Genomic DNA, 19,601 nt, shown 5'->3' with positions numbered 1-19,601 from the left:
GATGCTGAAGCTGAAACTCCAGTCCTTTGGCCACCTCCTTCGAAGAGCTGACTCATTGGAAAAGACTCTGATGCTGGGAGGGATTGGGAGCAGGAGGAGAAGGGGAAGACAGAGGATGAGATGGCTGGATGGCGTCACTGACTCGATGGACGTGAGTCTGAGTGAACTCCGGGAGTTGGTGATGGACAGGGAGGCCTGGCGTGCTGCGATTCATGGGGTTGCAAAGAGTCGGACACGACTGAGCGACTGATCTGATCTGATCTGATCTCCAATGCATGAAAGTGAAAAGTCAAAGTGAAGTCACTCAGTCGTGTCCGACTCTTAGTGACCCTGTGGACTGCAGCCTAACAGGCTCCTCCGTCCATGGGATTTTCCAGGCAAGAGCACTGGAGTGGGTTGCCATTGGCTTCTCCGACTGAGATCTCAGTTTACATGTCACTTCCTCAGAGGCCTTCCCTGACCATGCAATTTAAGTTGCACAAAATCAGTTTTATCAAATTACCTTAATTACCTGTAGAGTGCTTAACATTTCTAATATTTCATTTAATTACTGCTTATTGTCTGTCTTTCCCTCACTGAACTATATAACATGCTTTGGAGCAGTTTTGTTCTCCGGTTGTACCCAAAATGCCAATAAAAGCGCCTGACACATGGTAGGAGCGCAAAGCAAATTTTCATTGAATGAACTACTACCTATGGGGTTTCCCTGGTGGCTTATTGGTAAAAGATCGTTCTTCCCATGCAGGAGACGTGGATTCCATCCCTGGATGGGGAAGATCCCTTGGAGAAGGAAATGTCAACCTACTCCAATATTCTTGCCTGGGAAATTCCATGGACAGAGGAGACTGGCGGGCTACAGTCCACCGGGTCCCAAGGAGTCTGACAAGACCTGGCAACAAGAGGAAGCGCAGACAGCATTAGACTGTGAAATCCTAAGGGCCTGAGTTTGACTGAATTTAGTTTGCAAAACGAAGGATTAAAAGACTTTTAGTAAAAGATCGTGGCAAGTAAGTGATGAATGTTACTTTCTTTTCCTTCTAAACATCCCCAATTAAAACCATCCTGAAGCAGAATGGTGGTTTATTTTGCTTTAACAAAAAGCGATTTACAAAGAAACTCAGAATCTTCCCAGGAAACCAATTGTGGCACGCCCATTCTGGATTCCAGCCCGCCTCCAATCGATGCCAGAGAGGTGGAACTTGACAGCGCCGCGCCACCCCTTCCGTTTACCGCACAGGCAGGAAGTCTGCGGATCAGGAGACCCCGCCCCAGGCTCAGACCTGCCCCTTGTCCGCACGTCGCCCTACGTAAAGCGTGAGGGGTTTCGCGACAGCGCAGGCCCCACCCCTTTGGCCACATGTCGCGCAGGTCTTCCCGTCGGATGCCTCGTCACCTCCTCGCGCTGCTTTACGAACCTAGAGGAGCGCCGCCCCGCCTCCTGTGTCCCTCCTCAATTCCCCGCCCCCTCCCAGTTTCGCGTCTCCTAGCCCGACGCGCTCGCTATAATCACGTGACTGCCTCATCCGGGTCCTTTGCGTTCTCTCTCCCTCTCCCAACATGGCGGCCTCAGGTGAGTGAGCGGCCGAGCGCGGCCAAGGACCAGGCTCCGAAGCGACTCTCCGAGCCTGATCCACTGATTCTTCGGAGTCGGGGGGTGGGCGGCACCTCTTCCCTTCGGATTTTGGGGCTGCGGCAGGCTGGCGGCTGGGCCATGATAGGTTATTGCCTCGGGATGTTTGGGGGGAGGGGAAGGACACCTTCCCCTCCCCCCTCACACCCTTTTCACCCCATCTGCGCGAGGTTGGACTGGGAGTAGTGGTAGACTCTGGCTTGAGTTGGAGTGAGGAGGAGGCGCAGAAAGATCAGCAGGAGAAGTAGGCCTTTTCATAGACATGAAGCACTGTGCCCGCGTGAAAGCGTGGAGGAAGGAAGGAGGCGGTTGGCGCGCGGACGGGTGCACTCTGAACTAGGTCTCCAAGGCGCGAGGCCGTTGCGGACGGGAGTGGGGGCAGGGAATAAAGGGGGGGCAGTTAGAACCCGAGCGCGAGTCGCTGGAGGGGCGGAGGAAGGTGGCGGTGCGCGTGCGCGGTCGGAGAGCCTAGGGTACTGGAGACTGGCGCGCCTGAAAAGCACGCGCGAGAGCCCAGATGGGAAGGTTTTACGCGCCTGTGTTGCTTTCTCTTTAGGTCCCTCCACTTTTTGCTCTTCCCCTTCTAGAGTGTGATCCGGCCCCTATGTTCTTCCAAGGGTAAATGTATTAGGTTTGGAGGTTGGCGCTACTAGAGTTAAGACGGGGGTAGGGAATCCGGTGTGGTGCGCCCACGTGTTGGAGGAGAGGAAGCAGGGTGGAGACCTAGATTTCGTCTGGACTTTTTCTTACTCAGTCAACACAGTTTTACTTGTGAATGTATATTTGTCAGGCATGCTTCTGGATATTGGAGATCCAGTGGTGACCAAGATCAGAGCCCTTGACAGCTTCCGTTTTGGTTGAGTTTTGATAGCCCCAGTAGTAGGGCAGGGCTTTGGGGTAACTGCACAACTGCTAGGAGTTGCTTTTAGAATACCAGTGGCTGGAGTTGACTTCTTGTTTAGAATTTGAGAGGAAATATCACTTTCATGTAAGTCTGCTTGCACTTCTCATGGACTTAGTGGAGAGTTGTGCCAACATTTTGTTAACAGTGATTTTAGAATAGGGGATATGATCTCTTTTCCCTGGCATGAGCCTACATTGTACAAAACATTTATTGAACACCTTATCTCTGAACACTGATTTCTCACCAAGAATTTCGCTTGTCTATTACATAGAGATGTATGTCTTTGAAAAATGTTGAGGGAATTGAGGTGCAGTTGAGCGTAATATCTTTTACTAGTGTAGCACTTGACAGTTGACCTGGCACTTTTCTTTGTGTTGTCTAATTTGATGTTCTGTGAGATAACGCAGATGTTGGTTATCTCCTGTCTGAGGAAGATGAAAATTACTCTTTCAAGGTCACTGTCTGCAGATGGCAGAGTAAGGTCGAAGTCTTTGAAACTTCTCATTCTTCTCCATTATCAACTTGGGACAAACAAGGTTGGTTTCTGTGTCATCATAAGTTTGGGATGCTGCCCAGGAGCTTCATCTGAAGTACTTTGGCCTGAATTTGCTGTCTTGATGTCTTAGTGTCATAATTAGTGAAAAGCCTGTTTTCCCTTTCTGTATATCTTGTGTGGAATTTTTTTAGAGGTGGAAGACACCGATAGCATTGTGTAAATAAAGTCCAGACTAGTAAAACAGATGTGCTTAGTGAAGTCTCTTTTTCCACCCTCCCCAATTGGAAGCCCTCATCTCCTTTAGTTCAGTTACATGAATCTTTTAGCTTGTGTAACACTTGTAAGGGAAACTTATGCTGGTATCCGGGTACAGTGGTACATCTGACAGTCAGCCCTTGAGAAATCATCAAATTTCTTTCCCCACTATGGATCTTTTCCCATCGTATTGATTTGGTGTATAATGGGTATACACCTATTGTATTAATACAGACCCACTGTATTAATGGGTCTATAAAATTAATGTATTTTCAGTATACTTCTTGATGAACCCTGAAAAAACATCTTATATTTTCTTTGTGAATATACATGATAAAACTTAACAGGCCTCTTACTTTTTTTTTTTTAATTAGAGTAAATTTGCTTTACAATGTTGTGTTGGTTTCTGCTGTACACAGGTGAAACAGCTATAACTGTACATATATCCCCTCCCTTTTACTTTTAAATGAAACCAAAAAATTCTTTGCAATAATGCAGTATCCAGTGTGACTAATTATTGACCTTCAAGAACTGGAGGTGTCCCAAAGCTAACTGTTGCATCTGTGTCCTTACCTATAGGGGATCAAATGTATTTGACACAGGTTAACAGTTTGTGAGACTAGACTGATTTGGGATTGTTAACAGTGTACCTGCCTTTCATTTGTATAACTTCAGAATGCCATTATATGTGGCATCTTGTTTGATTATTTTTTATGGTAAGATAGTGTCCAGTGGTCGTTTTCATACAGTGCTGACTCCTATAGTTAAAAATGGTTTCACTGGTTGCTGTTGTATGCAGTTCGTGTATTACCTGTCTTCATATCCCTTCCTGTACCATGTGTTTGTTATTCTGGGAGTAAGATACCCAGATTCAGAAGGTCAAAGTTAAAATGTCTTATGAAAATTCAAGTACAAATACAAAGAGAAGTATCAAAGTAAAACATTGTATTTCTAAGTGATGTCACTTTTAAAGAATGTATAAGTCACATGCCATGTATGTATCACTTGAGATAAGAATAACTTACTACATTGTATTCGTTGCAGAACATCCTAGAATTTGTTTCCCTGATCATGGGGGAAGGAATTAACTTTAGAGTTTTGGGGGTTTTTTGTTTTAACTGCTTGTTTCCCAAAACGTCCTAGAATTTGTTTTCCTGATCATGGGGAAAGGGATTAACTTTGGAGTTTTGGGTGTTCTTGTTTTAACTGGTTGTTTGTAGTTAAATATATGTATGTACATTTATAAGTGCACTCAACCAAAGTCAATTTCTTAGATTTGTATCATATATTGCTGTGGTCCACATGTGATCAAAATTGAGTATGTGTGGAGAGGTAAGGGAAAACATTGTGGCATTTTCCTCAGATTGGGTCAGGATGAAGTGGGACAAAGAGATCCCGTGACAATTAAACATAGGGGTCAAGATGCTTCCCAGGTGGCTCAGTGGTTAAAAAAAAAATCAACCTGCCAATGCTGGAGATGCGGGTTCAATCCCTGGTTCGGGAAGATCCCCTGGAGAGGGAAATGACAACCCTAGTAATGACACTGTAGTATTCTTGCCTGGGAGATCCCATGGACAGAGGAGCCTGGCAGGCTATAGCCCATGAGGTCGCAAAGAGATGGACATGACTTAGCACGAGCAAGATGGTGGAAGCTTGTTGATCCTGACTCGGTCTTTATTCTCTGGTCTGCTAAACAGTAGCACAGTAAAGGTCGGGGACTCTTAATGTTATGATACTGTGCCACACTATATGAAACGTCTTTTCATGCTGTGGTCTGAACAGCAGTAAATAAGTCTAGTTCTGCTGCTGCTGCTAAGTCACTTAAGTGGTGTCCGACTGTGTGACCCCTTAGATGGCAGCCCACCAGGCTCCCCCATCCCTGGGATTCTCCAGGCAAGAACACTGGAGTGGGTTGCCATTTCCTTCTCCAGTGGATGAAAGTGAAAGTGAAATCGCTCAGTCTTGTCTGACTCTTAGCGACCCCATGGACTCCAGCCTACCAGGCTCCTCCGTCCATGGGATTTTCCAGGCAGGAGTACTGGAGTGGGGTGCCATTGCCTTCTCCGAGGCAGTCTGGTGTTTGGGCAGATTGCATTTTTTTTGTTATTGTTATTGGCTGCATTGGGTCTTCATTGCTCTGAGAGGGCTTTCTCTAGTTGTGGTTCACGGGTCTCTCTTGTTGCAGAGCACAGGCTCTAGGTGTGTGGGCTTGAGTAGTTGCAGCTCACTGGCTCTAGAGCGCAGGCTCAGTGGCAGTGTGGGATCTTCCTGAAGCAGGGATTGAACCCATGTCCCCTGCATTGGCAGGCAGATTCTTATCCAGTGTACCACCAAGGAAATCCAAGAAACTTAATTTTTTTAACAATGCCTCATTTAATTATTAAGAACTGTGTGAATTCTCATTCCTGAATAAGAGATACTAGTTTGAGAAAGAGGGAGAAGTAGGGCTGCCTTGTACAACAAATAAGCTTTTATTGCTTAAAGTACTTAAAGGTGTCTACTGTTTTATTTAAAGAACTAACAGCTTGTCCATAGATTTTATCACTCCAGTATATGTCAGTTGGAGCTTTTATTACTAATACAGTGGAGTTAGAATAGAAAGAAAACTAAAGGAAGCATTTTTACTTTTGATTAGCCTGATAATCCTGAAGATTTGGTTTATTGTAGTCACTTTTCTGCTAATGTGCTTTGTGTAGGGCTAACATTTCCTTTTGTCTACTTATTTATTGATGTGAAAATACCATTTAGAATGCTGGTTCTCAACCATGGGCAGTTTTGTCTCACCCACCCAGGACACTAAGTCCAGGCTTGGAGATTGCTGTTAAGTATACAGTACGTGGTGGAGAAGGCAATGGCACCCCACTCCAGTACTCTTGCCTGGAAAATCCCATGGATGAAGGAGCCTGGTAGGCTGCAGTCCATGGGGTCGCTAAGAGTCGGACACGACTGAACGACTTCACTTTCACTTTTCCCTGTCATGTATTGGAGAAGGCAATGGCAACCCACTCCAGTGTTCTTGCCTGGAGAATCCCAGGGACGGGGGAGCCTGGTGGGCTGCCGTCTATGGGGTTGCACAGAGTCGGACACGACTGAAGCGACTTAGCAGCAACAGCCTACAATACACGGTACAGTGTCTCCCTGCCCTCCCCCCCAAAGGATTACCCAACCTAAAATGTCAGCCAACAGTGCAGAAATTGAGAAAGAGTTAAGCTGATCAGTTGTAGTATTTATTTTTATACCTATCATGACAAAGCTTAACTAGATGAGTATATAAAGAGCTTCACAAGTACCTAGTATTTAGTCAGTAAATTACAATTGTAATGAGGCAAGCAGGCAGTTAGAAGGTTTAATAAAATTTCTTCTTGTCCAAGTGGATTTGGTCTTAAGTAATTGGGATGTGTTTTATTACGTGGTTGAACTTTCACCAATTCACGGAAAACTTAGACATTTAAGAGTTGGATCAGCTCATTGTGTCAAAGGTTTGATACTGCTGGGAGCATTAAAGGATGCTTAACTTAGTAAAGAAAACATCATTGAAGTCCTAAACATGGGATGGACATAGATATTGCTGGAGCAAAAGGTGCATGAAAGATTTAGGTAACATTGTTTCTTAATTATTTGAATAAAACAGAGTGGAGAGAACATTTAGGTTTGTTAATTTTACTTTTTTAAAGGCTTGTTCTGTTAAATCTGCTGCTTATATTATGATTGAGTCAGTGCTGCTGCTAGATTTAAAGAAGTTGGAGGTCTTGAGGAAGAGTTTTAGTTTGTCTGTATATGAAGGCTATCCATCACCCAACAGTGATTTCTCAGCCAGAAGTTTCTGAGGGGCCAGTCACAGAATCCAAGGGGAAAGGGATATGTATCGTTTGAAAAGACATTCTAAAACAGTGTTTTAATTTTCTTTTTTGGACACACTATTTTGAAATTTCAAATTACGTTAAAGGAGAATGTGAGATTAGTTTGTCAAGAGGTAAAAACTGAGAAAACCTGGTTTAGGAAATTGATTTATGCCAAAATCAAAGGGCAGATTGGTTTTCCAGCTTGTGCTGTTTTGGCATTAGATTTGTATGTAAAACAAGGGGAAAAGCGACACCTCAATCAAACTGTTATTCTCATGTTGGGCTTTACCTCATTGTACGGGCTGACCAGCAGTTCTGTTTTTATTTTCTCAATGACCAGACAGATCATGAAGCCCCATGAAAGTAAAGCTCTCTAGCTAGCATCATACTAGTCCCACTTATTTTTTAATTGAACAACTAAAATAAGCCTATACATTATCGTTCTACATAAAAGGTATGTTTTATGTCTTATTCAAATTAAAATTTCCCCCAGGCCTTTGCATATGAGCTAGGAGCAGTATCAGTATTATCAAACTTTGCATAGCTACTTTCTTTCGAAGCATAGGATAGATACACAATATAACCTGGTGATCATAAATGAGTTTTGGAACAGGGTTATTATTAGGTCACTTGAGAGAAGCATGAAAACTTCACATTCAAGACCATATTTTTTCCCTGTATAATTGTAGCCAAGTTTGTCTGTTTTGCACATTGAGACCATAATTCTTGAGGTTCATTTTGTGTGCAGAAGGTTCATAACATTCATAGCAAACAGGTCTTTAGTTCTTGAAAATTGTGTTTTAAAGGAAAGGTAAGTACCAGGTGAGAGAACAGCCTTCGTTCAGTTAAGTAAATGGTGCATCGAGTTACAGACTCTTCATCATTTTGCATTGAAAATTGAAAGTTTGTTGAGAATTGGAACATGTAGAAGGAACTCATCATTATAAAAGGCATGAAACTGATCTTTGTTACAACAGAACTGCTTGTTATGGTTTTGGGGGGTTTTTTTCCCCCTTAACCATGTCACAGCTGCTCTGAAGGGCCAATTCTAGAACTTCAGTTAGTCCTTTCAGTTCTTCTGCATTAGCTGCTGACTGGTGCCATCTCAGAAGAAGTTCTAAGGACTGGAGAGTAATAGAGTCATGGCCAGGATTCCTAAAGATTTCAAACCAGGGAAAACATTTAAATTGCTGATTCTCAGGGATTTCTTATGTTTTTCCTTTAGTATAATATCTCGTTTTCATATGTGGTGTTAAGGTAGGGAAGGAGTGTCAGAATATTAAGAGTAAGGATTTTGTTTTGTTTCTTTGTGTCCCGGGAGCAATGAATATAGTACCCTTTCTTAAACACAAATAGTTAAATTAAAAATCTCAAATGATACACAAGAGAATGTAGTAGGAAATAAAAGTTTGCCCCTACCTCATTTTATTTTTCACTTCTCATTGGGCTTTCTGTCCCAATACATTGTGCTTTCTCCTTTATATCTGCACGGGATTCTTTCATATAAATGTACCACAATCTAAACCTTTGATGGGACTTTTTTGTTGCTTTCTTATAGGTACTTTTAACAATAGTGCCGTGTACAATTCTGTAAAGACCCAAGTATTGATGAGTAATCTTTCTCTTGTCTTTTTGAAACAGCGAAAAAGAAGAATAAGAAGGGGAAGACTATCTCCCTAACAGACTTTCTGGCTGAGGATGGAGGGACTGGTGGAGGCAGCACCTATGTCCCCAAACCAGTCAGCTGGGCTGATGAAACAGACGATCTGGAAGGGGATGGTGCGTTTTCTTCTGTTTTCCATCATGCCTGGAGTTTCTGGACAAAATCTATCCCATAATAATGCTTCACACTTGCAGTTTGGAAGAAGCTTACTAATTTTGTAGAATCTGAAATCTTATGTTTATGTATTTGTACATAACAAAATAGGTTAAGGCTGTGAGTTTGAAATAGGGACTAAAGTGGTGATTTGAGAGGGCTTAGTGCCAATTCTGGCTATTACAGTAATAGAGTTTTGTCAGGGTACTGTCCTTTTAAGCCTTGTTTTCATTTGGAAAGTAAGGGCTAGATGATTTCATTTTAGGTTTAAAATTCTGTGATGTCCTCATAAAGTAAGATGGCACTATAATCTATAAGCTGTTTATACTTAACAGTCAGGAAATAATTTGTTCTAGGAGCTATTAGTATGAAGGCATGGTGTTCCTGGGTAAACAGAAATGGTCTGAGGGAAAGGAATGGGAATAGTAATTATGGTGGGAAAATATTTGAAGAAGTTCCGTGCCTTCGCAGAATAGCTGGCAACAGGCAGGAGCTATAAAGTCATTGGGCCTGACACATCTGATCACCCGTCATTTTTTTCTAAAACCTTCATTGCAAACTGAAAAATACTTTTGTGACCTATTTTTGTATTAAGAAATTTCATCTAGAGCGTACCTTCTATAAGTGTTGATACCTGAAGTACAAACTCATGGGCAGTACCGTAGGGACAGTATCTCCTAGCTCCACTAGGAGTACCATCCTGCTGGGCTACCATCTGTGTGACCTTGGTAGGCAAGTTACAAAACCTTCCCAAAATCTTAGTTTCCTTTTCGGTAAAATGGGGAACAAACTCACAAGATTACTACAAAGGTAAGGTGGAATAAAATGACTTACCACTTGGCACTTGGTGTAGGTCCTCTTATTCTACAGTGGCACTAAGGGAAGTTTCTTCAATTGTTTAATGTCTACTTTTCTACCCTAGTTTCAACCACTTGGCATAGTAATGATGATGATGTGTATCGGGCACCTCCAATTGACCGTTCCATCCTGCCCACTGCTCCACGGGCTGCTCGGGAACCCAATATCGACCGGAGCCGTCTTCCCAAATCTCCACCCTACACTGCTTTTCTAGGGAACCTGCCCTATGATGTGACAGAAGACTCCATTAAGGAATTCTTTAGAGGATTAAATGTAAGTGTAAAGGATTTAGGTAATTAACTACATAGGGAGGGTAGCATAGTGCCTGTCTCTTGAATTCCTGTGTTGAGAAAAGTTCTAAGGTTATATATAGACTTAGAAAAGAAAATTATATAATTAAGTGGCATTTAGGCCCTCTGGCTGAGAATGTTCTCATCCAACAGCAGTCGGACAGTCTTATCAACAGATTTAATCCCTTATTAATACAGGGAGAATCTGTCAAAAACATATACCATTCTCATTAAGAAATTTAAAGGTGACATACCCAGTTGAATGTTGAAAAGTGGAAAGAAAGTTTCTCTGAACTCAGCTATTCTGTTAATGACATTCAGGCTTATAGCAAAACTGCATTTAAAAACTACATTTTTATATTTTATATGAATACATTTAACTGAGCAGATATGTAGTTTATGTTAACAGAATCTGTTCGCGTATAATGGAATTCACAAGCTTGCTTAAAAAGTTTAAGGCAAGATGTTTGAAAACACTGATCTGAAAGTTTCTAGAAAGTATGAGGTGCTTAGAAGTCCTTTTTCCAAACTTTGATGAAAAAATACTTAAGATTTCAAAAATGGAAGGAGGAGTAATAATTTCCAATTCTTTTGGGTTTTTCTCCAGAGTCTTTGCCAATGAGAGGACATCTTTATTCCCTTTTTTTTTAAATTCCTTTTCCTGCTCTACTCATGAGTGGAGTTAAAATAGCAACTAACAAAATCCATATCTCAGAAGGCCAGAATAAAGTATCAAATCAGTGATGCAAAAGATAACTTGAATATATGCACAATGTTAGAGAAATGAAGAAGTAAATAATAGGGGTTAGAAAACAGACACAAAAGGTGACAAGAAAGTAGTTAAAAGTATGAATCAGTGCTTTATCATTTGGCAGAGGATAAGGATGGTCAGAGTTTACAATCCAGTGTTTGATTCAGCCAAGCTATAAATATGTGAAAACACTAAATAATGTTTCTCAGATAAGTCAGCTTGTCATAAAATATACTGCCCAGAAAACCTTTTGGCAAAAACTGAGTCTAATTTCTGAGAGAGAAAAATTGAAAATCAATTAATTGTGGAATAGGCAATTCCTCTTGATTGAAAAACAACTAAAAAATAGAAATACAAAATGAGGCAGAAGTCAGGGTTGCAAGGAATACACTGAACTTGTCCAAGGTTTTTAAAGGCTAAATTCATACTGTTCAAGTTGTAAAGATTTTAACAAGGTATATAGTGAAGTCTCTCTTGTATCCTTCTGTACCAGTTTTCCTCCTGGAGACATCTAGGTTCTTGTGTATTCTTCAGATAAATGCATTGCATACACAGTGTCAGAAGAGAAGGCAAGTGAACAAGAACATTGAATTTGGGAACTATTTCTTATTTCTCTTTAGATCAGTGCAGTGCGTTTACCGCGTGAACCCAGCAATCCTGAGAGGTTAAAAGGTTTTGGTTATGCAGAGTTTGAGGACCTGGATTCCTTGCTCAGTGCCTTGAGCCTCAACGAAGAGGTAAATAAAAAGGGTGGGGTTGAGGGCTGGGAGCTAACAACTCTTATGTTTATCAAACTGATTATTTTTTAGTCTGGGTCTGTAGCTATTTCAAAGATTCCCACAATATCTACAAAGAAAAGCCTGGATTATTTATCAGTATTCCAGTTAACTTTCAACATCTAGCAAGTCACACTTCCTTTCAGCAAGTTCATCAGGGCCTAGTAATAATTTTAAGAGGGCTCAGAAACATTTCTAAAATGTCAATTGTATCAATAGTACTTGCTCCTAGGAATAACAGTAAACGTTCAGTCCTGCATTTTTACTATTCTTGCCTGTAGATGTTTTCCTGTCTAGACACACCAGAGGTTCAGTAGGGAGAGAAAATGCAGCTATTAATACATGAAGGGGAATGGAGATTAAATCTAATTGTGATCAGTCATTTAAGGCCATGTATGGATTGTTAGGCTTGCCTAAGCAGGAATATTAAAACAGTTAGTTGCATATTAGTGATAAAAAGTTTCTAATCCAGGAACTGCTTTTTTACCTCTAGTGACTTTAGAAATCAAACTGATTATATCTGAAAAGGGAAAAAAAGGCTCTTATTTAAATTCCAACAACCTCTCATTGTTGAGAAGGCAATTTCCAATGACATTTGTGGCATAATTCTGTGGTCCACATCTGACATTGGACATGATTGAAAGCAACTCCTCCTAAAATATTTTTCCTGTCTCAGGCTTGAGTACCACCATGATAATCTGAAGCAAATGTCAAATAGGAATAAAATTTGTGTATTTAGTTAAATATTAATATATGAAAAACAAAAGTTGGAAGTTTTTCTTTTCATATCACTTTTAGGTTTCATTAGCATTACTAATTTTTAACTTCTCATTCTGGATAAGAAAAGGATACCATACAACTGTTATTGTCTGAAGTTTGCTGAATTGCCTATAATGTAAAAGGATTACACTTAATAAATTGCCTGTGATAGTTAAAAAGTTAAATCTATTCTGTGAGATTTGACTTTATAAAAATAGTAAGATAATTGAACTGACATTTATTTAAGCCCAACTTAAATGTTAATTCTACAAGGTTATTTTATATTCAAGTCTTTATAGAGGATTCTTTAGCCAACAGATTGTAGTGTTGGCTAGATTACAGTGTTTTTCCTTTATCTTCCTTCCCCCAGTGCTTCTGCTATGCCCAGACGTTCAAGGTCACTCATGGGATTTGTGCATAATGGGGCAAAAGGTTGGTTAATATGGTCCTATGCTCTCAGTCTCTAGGTAACAGGAGAATTCGAGTGGACGTTGCTGATCAAGCACAGGATAAAGGTGAGAAAGCTGACTGAATGTGTTCGAGTATTCTGTTTCATCTGGTCCTAGGATGACAAAGCAGAGGTGCCCTTCCCCAGAAGTTTTTAGTGGAGACCTACCTTAATCTCAATCAGTAATTGTTGACTGAGAGTGGTTTTGCTTCATAGTGGACATTTGTCAGTGTTGGGAGACATTTGGGTTGTCACAAGTGTAGGGAGGGCTGCCATCTAAAGGAATCTGGGGGCTGTTCTCTAGTGTGTATGATGGCCCCCACAACAGAATCGTCCAACCCGATTCTTGTTGCTGAGAAACCCTGATTGCCTTAGATGAACATTAAATATATACTAGATAAATTACATACCTAGCACCCTGGACACCAAAGGAGCCCGATTCATGTATATTTTAGAGGCTCCTGGCCTATATAGAAGATGAGATAGGTAGGCATTAAGCCAGTAGGAATAAATGTGAGGAAGGGAGTCACTTGGTTGAGCTGAAGAGTGCACTTACAGGGCTGGGATGACTTCATGACAATGCTGTGGTGTAAGCAGGTACCATGTGTGAGGCAGCAGGGGTTGTATACACATGTGAGAAATATTTGGCAACAGTTTTTGTGAGCTAACCTGTGGTTTTTTATTTGATATATCTGTAGACAGGGATGATCGTTCTTTTGGCCGAGATAGAAATCGTGATTCTGACAAAACAGATACAGACTGGAGGGCCCGTCCTGCTGCAGACAGCTTTGATGACTACCCGCCCAGAAGGGGTGATGATAGCTTTGGAGACAGTAAGTTCATTTTCATCCAGTTAGTTTCTTCTGTGTTCTGGGTGTGTTTTGTAATTAGACAATAACAGAAAATTCATTACCTTCAAATAATCCTAAATGTCTACCCATACACTAGGTACTTTTGTGAGCTCAGGATATGGCAGTGAACAAAACATAAAATATTGCTGTCTGGACATTATTTTAACAGGGGAGAGAAATAGTATGCAAATACAATGTATAATTTAAAGATGACTAAATAGTGGTTTGTTGATATAATGGAATACTTGATAGCATAACGTACATGTGATGACAGGGATAAAATTCAAAACCTGTTTGGTGTGGCCAAGCTTCATGGCTTACGGGATCCTAATCCTCCTGACTAGGAATTGAACCCAGGGTCCTGGCAGTGAAAGTGCTGAGTCCTCACCACTAGACCACCAGGAAATTTCCAAAACCTGTTATGGTGAGCAAGAAAAGCAAAAATGTGGAGGAATTTTAGAGCAGTATCAAGTTAAAAAATGGAAAGAGCAACTTAAATCCACAAACATTTTGATTGTTGTGAGACACTAGTGAACCCTGTGTCAAATATAATTGAGGAAGCAGAGATACATTCCTATTTTAAGAGAGTCCTCCTTGATATAGTTAAGATGTAGAAGAACGAAGTCACGTTTGTATCTGATTTTTAGATCAAGTCTTTATGACTCAACGAGCCTTGGGAGAACTACTTAGGTACTTTTACTTCACTATCTATGCAAGAGGTTTTATTATTAACAAGGAGAAATGGCTCTTGAAAAGCAGACAATCACCCCAAGGGGTCCCAGGAACATGACAATTTTCTCACCTCAGATATTAAATTTAATAATTTAAAGCAAGCAGGATGGATAATAACAAAGACTAGGCCAGGGCCCCAAAGTTAGCCCTGCCAGCATGGTAGAGGCAGATCCCACACTGTGCCGCAAAGGGAGAGACCCCGTCCCAAGCCAGTAGCCCACAAAAGACACCTTGGGAGTGGGGAAAGTATTACTCTAAATGTTTTGTATATTTCCAGAATATGCTATCTTATAATAACATAACTCTGTGCTGCTTTTCTTCACTGTGGATCCCTACTGTCTTAGTGCAAGTTTATAATTTATAAAGTTTGTTTATTTTTGTATTTTGCCCATGCCACGAGGTATGTGGGATCTTAGTTTCCCATCCAGGGATTGAACATGTGCCCCTCTGCGTTGGAAGCACAGTCTTAGCCACTGGACCGCCAGGGAAGCCCCTTCATTTATAAAATCTAAACTACCTGTGGATGAATGTTCATGTAGACAAAATGATGACCTTTGCAAAATGAAACCATTGTTTAAAATGAAGCTGTCACAAAAATATCTTTCTTTGACCTACTCATGTAAACTCAAAACATCTTTTAAGTTGGCTGTTTCATTTTTTAATTAATTGGTTCATATTGAGACATTGAGGTGTTTTAATTAACCAGTTGTCATATAGTACATATATTTTTCTCATTTTGATTTGTGGTATATGTAATTATTTTTCCATGCCAAATTTTTGTTTTCCCCACCACCACACCACATGGCTTTCGGCATGTTTTTTCCCTAACCAGGGATCGAACCCATGCCTCTTGCTCTGAAAGCTTGGAGTCCTAACCACTGGACCACCTGGGAGTTCCCTCCATGCTAAACTTTTAAGTAGACTTTGATTCTTTGATATCAACTGTGCAAGATTCCAGCTGTATTTTCTTCTGGTGTTTTGTGCTTATATTATTTAATATTTATATCATTAATCCTGGAAGTTTATTATGGAATATATAGCAGTCCATGTCTCCTGCCCCCTGCCATACCTGTGGATACATTTCAAGACACCGCCACCCCCACATGGATGCCTGAAACCTTGGATACTACCAAATCCTGTGTGTTACACTGTGTTGTTCCTATACGTACATAGCTATAATGAAGTTTAATTTATAAATTAAGTATACTAGAGATTCACAATAATGATTAATAATAAAATAGAACAATTGTAACAGTATACTGTAATACAAGTTACGTGAATGTGTTGTCTCAAAATATATCTTACTGTTCTATACTGTGTGGGTACGCTGGACAAAAGGGATGATTTGTATCCTGGACAGGTTGGAGGGAGAGAGCATAAGATTTCATCCATGCTATTCAGAACAGCACACATTATTGTTACGTTTTAAAACTTAAGAATTGTGTATTTCTGGAATTTTCCATTAAAAATTTTTGACTGTAGTTGACCACAGGTAACTGAAACTTCAAAAAGCTAAACCACAGACTGTATATTTATTTCTCCCCTAACTTCCTCCTAAATTGTTACTCCAGGAACGTTATTGAATCAGTAGATAACTTTTTAAAAATAACTACCGAGAAAACTTAATTCAATACAAATTATTCTGCCTTGGATATAATATTTTTGTTGTTCATAAAAACAGACACCTCAGTGAATATGAGCTCGAAACCAAACTGACCTATTGGGCTGTCATGTTTCTTTTTATTAGTAGCATCAAAGAAAAAGGAATGACGTTACCTGTCTGTCTTCTTCTCTAGAGTATCGAGATCGTTACGATTCAGACAGATATCGTGATGGGTATCGGGACAGTTACCGTGATGGCCCACGCCGGGACATGGATCGATACGGGGGCCGAGATCGCTATGATGACCGAGGTGGCAGAGACTATGACAGAGGTCATTATAAAACACAAATTCTTTGAAGAGCTTCCTTCTTCCCTCCAGTGTGATGATTACAATTTGGGATCTGTTTACAGGCTACGATTCCAGGATAGGCAGTGGCAGAAGAGCATTCGGTAGCGGGTACCGGAGGGATGATGACTACAGAGGAGGCGGGGACCGCTATGAAGACAGATACGACAGACGAGATGACCGGTCCTGGAGTTCCAGAGATGATTACTCTCGGGATGATTACAGGCGGGATGATAGAGGTAAACATCTTGTCTGCTTGCTTGATGGAGCGTTACAACTAGAGTAGTAACTGGTTGAAATTTTCCAGTTATGGGCACAAATAGAATCTGCACATAGTTAAAGAGAAAAATGCATCAGAACAGGATAGAAAGAGCATTAGATTAAAATGAACATGATGAACATAAAGCCTAGTTCTAATCTGTCTTAGGATATAGATTAAAATTTAATTGAATAGACAAAAATGGAAAAAACCATTTGCCAGACTCTTACAGTAAGGTCTCACTTAAAATAGTCTGTTTTAGCCCGACTTTTCAAGTGAAGAAATGAAATTCAGTCACGGTCTCATAGCCAGTAATTGGTAGGTGGTATGGGTCAACACCAAAATCAGATTGATTATATTCTTTGCAGCCAAAGAAGGAGAAGCTCTATACAGTCAGTAAAAACAAACTGGGAGCTGACTGTGGCTCAGATCATGAACTCCTTATTGCAAAATTCAGACTTAAATTGAAGAAAGTAAGGAAAACCACTAGACCATTCAGGTATGACCTAAATCGAATCCCTTATGATTATACAGTGGAAGTGAGAAATAGATTTAAGGGACTAGATATAATAGAGTGCCTGATGAACTATGGACGGAGGTTCGTGACATTGTACAGGAGACTGGGATCAAGACCATCCCCATGGAAAAGAAATGCAAAAAAGCAAAATGGCTGTCTGCCTTACAAATAGCTGTGAAAAGAAGAGAAGTGAAAAAGAAAGATACAAACACCTGAATGCAGGGTTCCAAAGAATAGCAAGAAGAGATAAGAAAGCCTTCCTCAGCGATCAATGCAAAGAAATAGAGGAAAACAACAGCATGGGAAAGACTAGAGATCTCTTCAAGAAAATTAGAGATGCCAAGGGAACATTTCATGTAAAGACAGGCTCTGTAAAGGACAGAAATGGTATGGACCTAACAGAAGCAGAAGATATTAAGAAGAGGTGGCAAGAATACACAGAAGAACTGTACAAAAAGATCTTCATGACCCAGATAATCACGATGGTGTGATCACTCATCTAGAGCCAGACATCCTGGAATGTGAAGTCAAGTGGGCCTTAGGAAGCATCACTACGAACAAAGTGGAGGTGATGGAATTCCAGTGGAGCTATTTCAAATCCTGAAAGATGATGCTGTGAAAGTGCTACACTCAATATGCCAGCAAATTTGGAAAACTCAGCAGTGGCCACAGGACTGGAAAAGGTCGGTTTTCATTCCAATCCCAAAGAAAGGCAATGCCAAAGAATGCTCAAAATACCGCACAATTGCACTCATCTCACACGCTAGTAAAGTAATGCTCAAAATTCTCCAAGTCAGGCTTTAGCAATACATGAACCGTGAACTTCCTGATGTTCAACCTGGATTTAGAAAAAGCAGAGGAACCAGAGATCAGATTGCCAACATCCACTGGATCATGGAAAAAGCAAGAGAGTTCCAGAAAAACATGTATTTCAGCCTTATTGACTATGCCAAAGCCATTGACCGTGTGGATCACAATAAACTGTGGAAAATTCTGAGATGGGAATACCAGACCACCTGACCTGCCTCTTGAGAAACCTATATGCAGGTCAGGAAGCAACAGTTAGAATTGGACATGGAACAGACTTGTTCCAAATAGGAAAAGGAGTACGTCAAGGCTGTATACTGTCAATCCTGCTTATTTAACTTATATGCAGAGTACATCATGAGAAACGCTGGGCTGGAAGAAGCACAAACTGGAATCAAGATTGCCGGGAGAAATATCAATAACCTCAGATACGCAGATGACACCACGTTTATGGCAGAAAGTGAAGTGAAGTGAAGTGGCTCAGTTGCGTCCAACTCTTTGCGACCCCATGGGCAGTAGCCTGCACGAGGCTCCTCCGTCCATGGGATTTTCTAGGCAAGAGTACTGGAGTGGGTTGCCATTTAAACCCTCTTGATGAAAAAGGAGAGTGAAAAAGTTGGCTTAAAGCTCAGCATTCAGAAAACGAAGATCATGGCATTCGGTCCCATCACTTCATGGGAACTAGATGGGGAAACAGTGTCAGACTTTATTTTGGGGGGCTCCAAAATCACTGCAGATGGTGATTGCAGCCATGAAATTAAAAGACGCTTACTCCATGGAAGGAAAGTTATGACCAACCTAGATAGCATATTCAAAAGCAGAGACATTTCTTTGCCAACAAAGGTCTATCTAGTCATGGCTATGGTTTTTCCAGTGGTCATGTATGGATGTGAGAGTTGGACTGTGAAGAAAGCTGAGCACCAAAGAATTGATGGTTTTGAACTGTGGTGTTGGAGAAGACTTTTGAGAGTGCCTTGGACTGCAAGGAGATCCAACCAGTCCATTCTGAAGGAGATCAGCCCTGGAATTTCTTTGGAAGGACTGATGCTAAAGCTGAAACTCCAATACTTTGGCCACCTCATGCAAAGAGTTGACTCATTGGAAAAGACTCTGATGCTGGGAGGGATTGGGGGCAGGAAGAGAAGGGGACAACAGAGGATGAGATGGCTGGATGGCATCACCGACTCGATGGACATGAGTTTGAGTAAACTCTGGGAGTTGGTGAGGTGATGGACAGGGAGGCCTGGCATGCTGCAATTCATGGGGTCACAAAGAGTCGGACACGACTGAGCGACTGAACTGAACTGAATGGGTTAAAAACCAAGTGTTGCTTATTTCAGTGCTATTATACCAAATGGTTGCTATTCATTCATTAATGGTACGATGTCAGTGTACGTATTGTAAAATTAATGCCCCTAATGTTAGGATCACTTATATAAAACATGTGTTGTGTTACAACTCTACCTCAAAAAGTATTATAAATGGCCACCATTTATTGTTCTGACTTCAGCGATGTCATTTTAAAAATAATATATCTGGGAGCTTCCTGGTGGCCTGGTGGTTAGGATTCTGGGCTTTCATTGTCCTGGCTTGGGTTCAGTCCCTGGTTGGGGAACTGAGATTCCGAATGTGGTACAGCCAAAATTAAAATTTAAGTAAGG

At 41.0% G+C, this 19,601-nt stretch overlaps 1 protein-coding gene across 5 annotated transcripts in view; it reads left to right on the top strand.

The window, feature by feature from the left end:
* Window positions 1–1,502: 1,502 nt before the first annotated feature.
* Window positions 1,503–19,601, top strand: part of EIF4B (eukaryotic translation initiation factor 4B) — a 25,594-nt gene continuing 7,495 nt past the window's right edge. For 2 of the 5 annotated variants that reach the window (XM_059886186.1, XM_059886184.1), the window contains exons 1-8: window positions 1,505–1,570; window positions 8,769–8,906; window positions 9,866–10,074; window positions 11,463–11,579; window positions 12,838–12,892; window positions 13,524–13,658; window positions 16,205–16,324; window positions 16,423–16,596. In XM_059886186.1, coding sequence (XP_059742169.1) covers window positions 1,558–1,570; window positions 8,769–8,906; window positions 9,866–10,074; window positions 11,463–11,579; window positions 12,838–12,892; window positions 13,524–13,658; window positions 16,205–16,324; window positions 16,423–16,596 — 961 coding nt within the window. In that variant the 5' untranslated portion in view covers window positions 1,505–1,557. 5 annotated transcript variants of the gene reach the window in all.

The sequence above is a fragment of the Bos taurus genome, chromosome 5 (assembly GCF_002263795.3).
Source record: "Bos taurus isolate L1 Dominette 01449 registration number 42190680 breed Hereford chromosome 5, ARS-UCD2.0, whole genome shotgun sequence".
In the NCBI taxonomy this organism is placed as follows: domain Eukaryota; kingdom Metazoa; phylum Chordata; class Mammalia; order Artiodactyla; family Bovidae; genus Bos; species Bos taurus.
The sequence above is the reverse complement of the archived record's forward strand: the minus strand, read 5'-3'. Positions and strand labels throughout refer to the sequence as shown.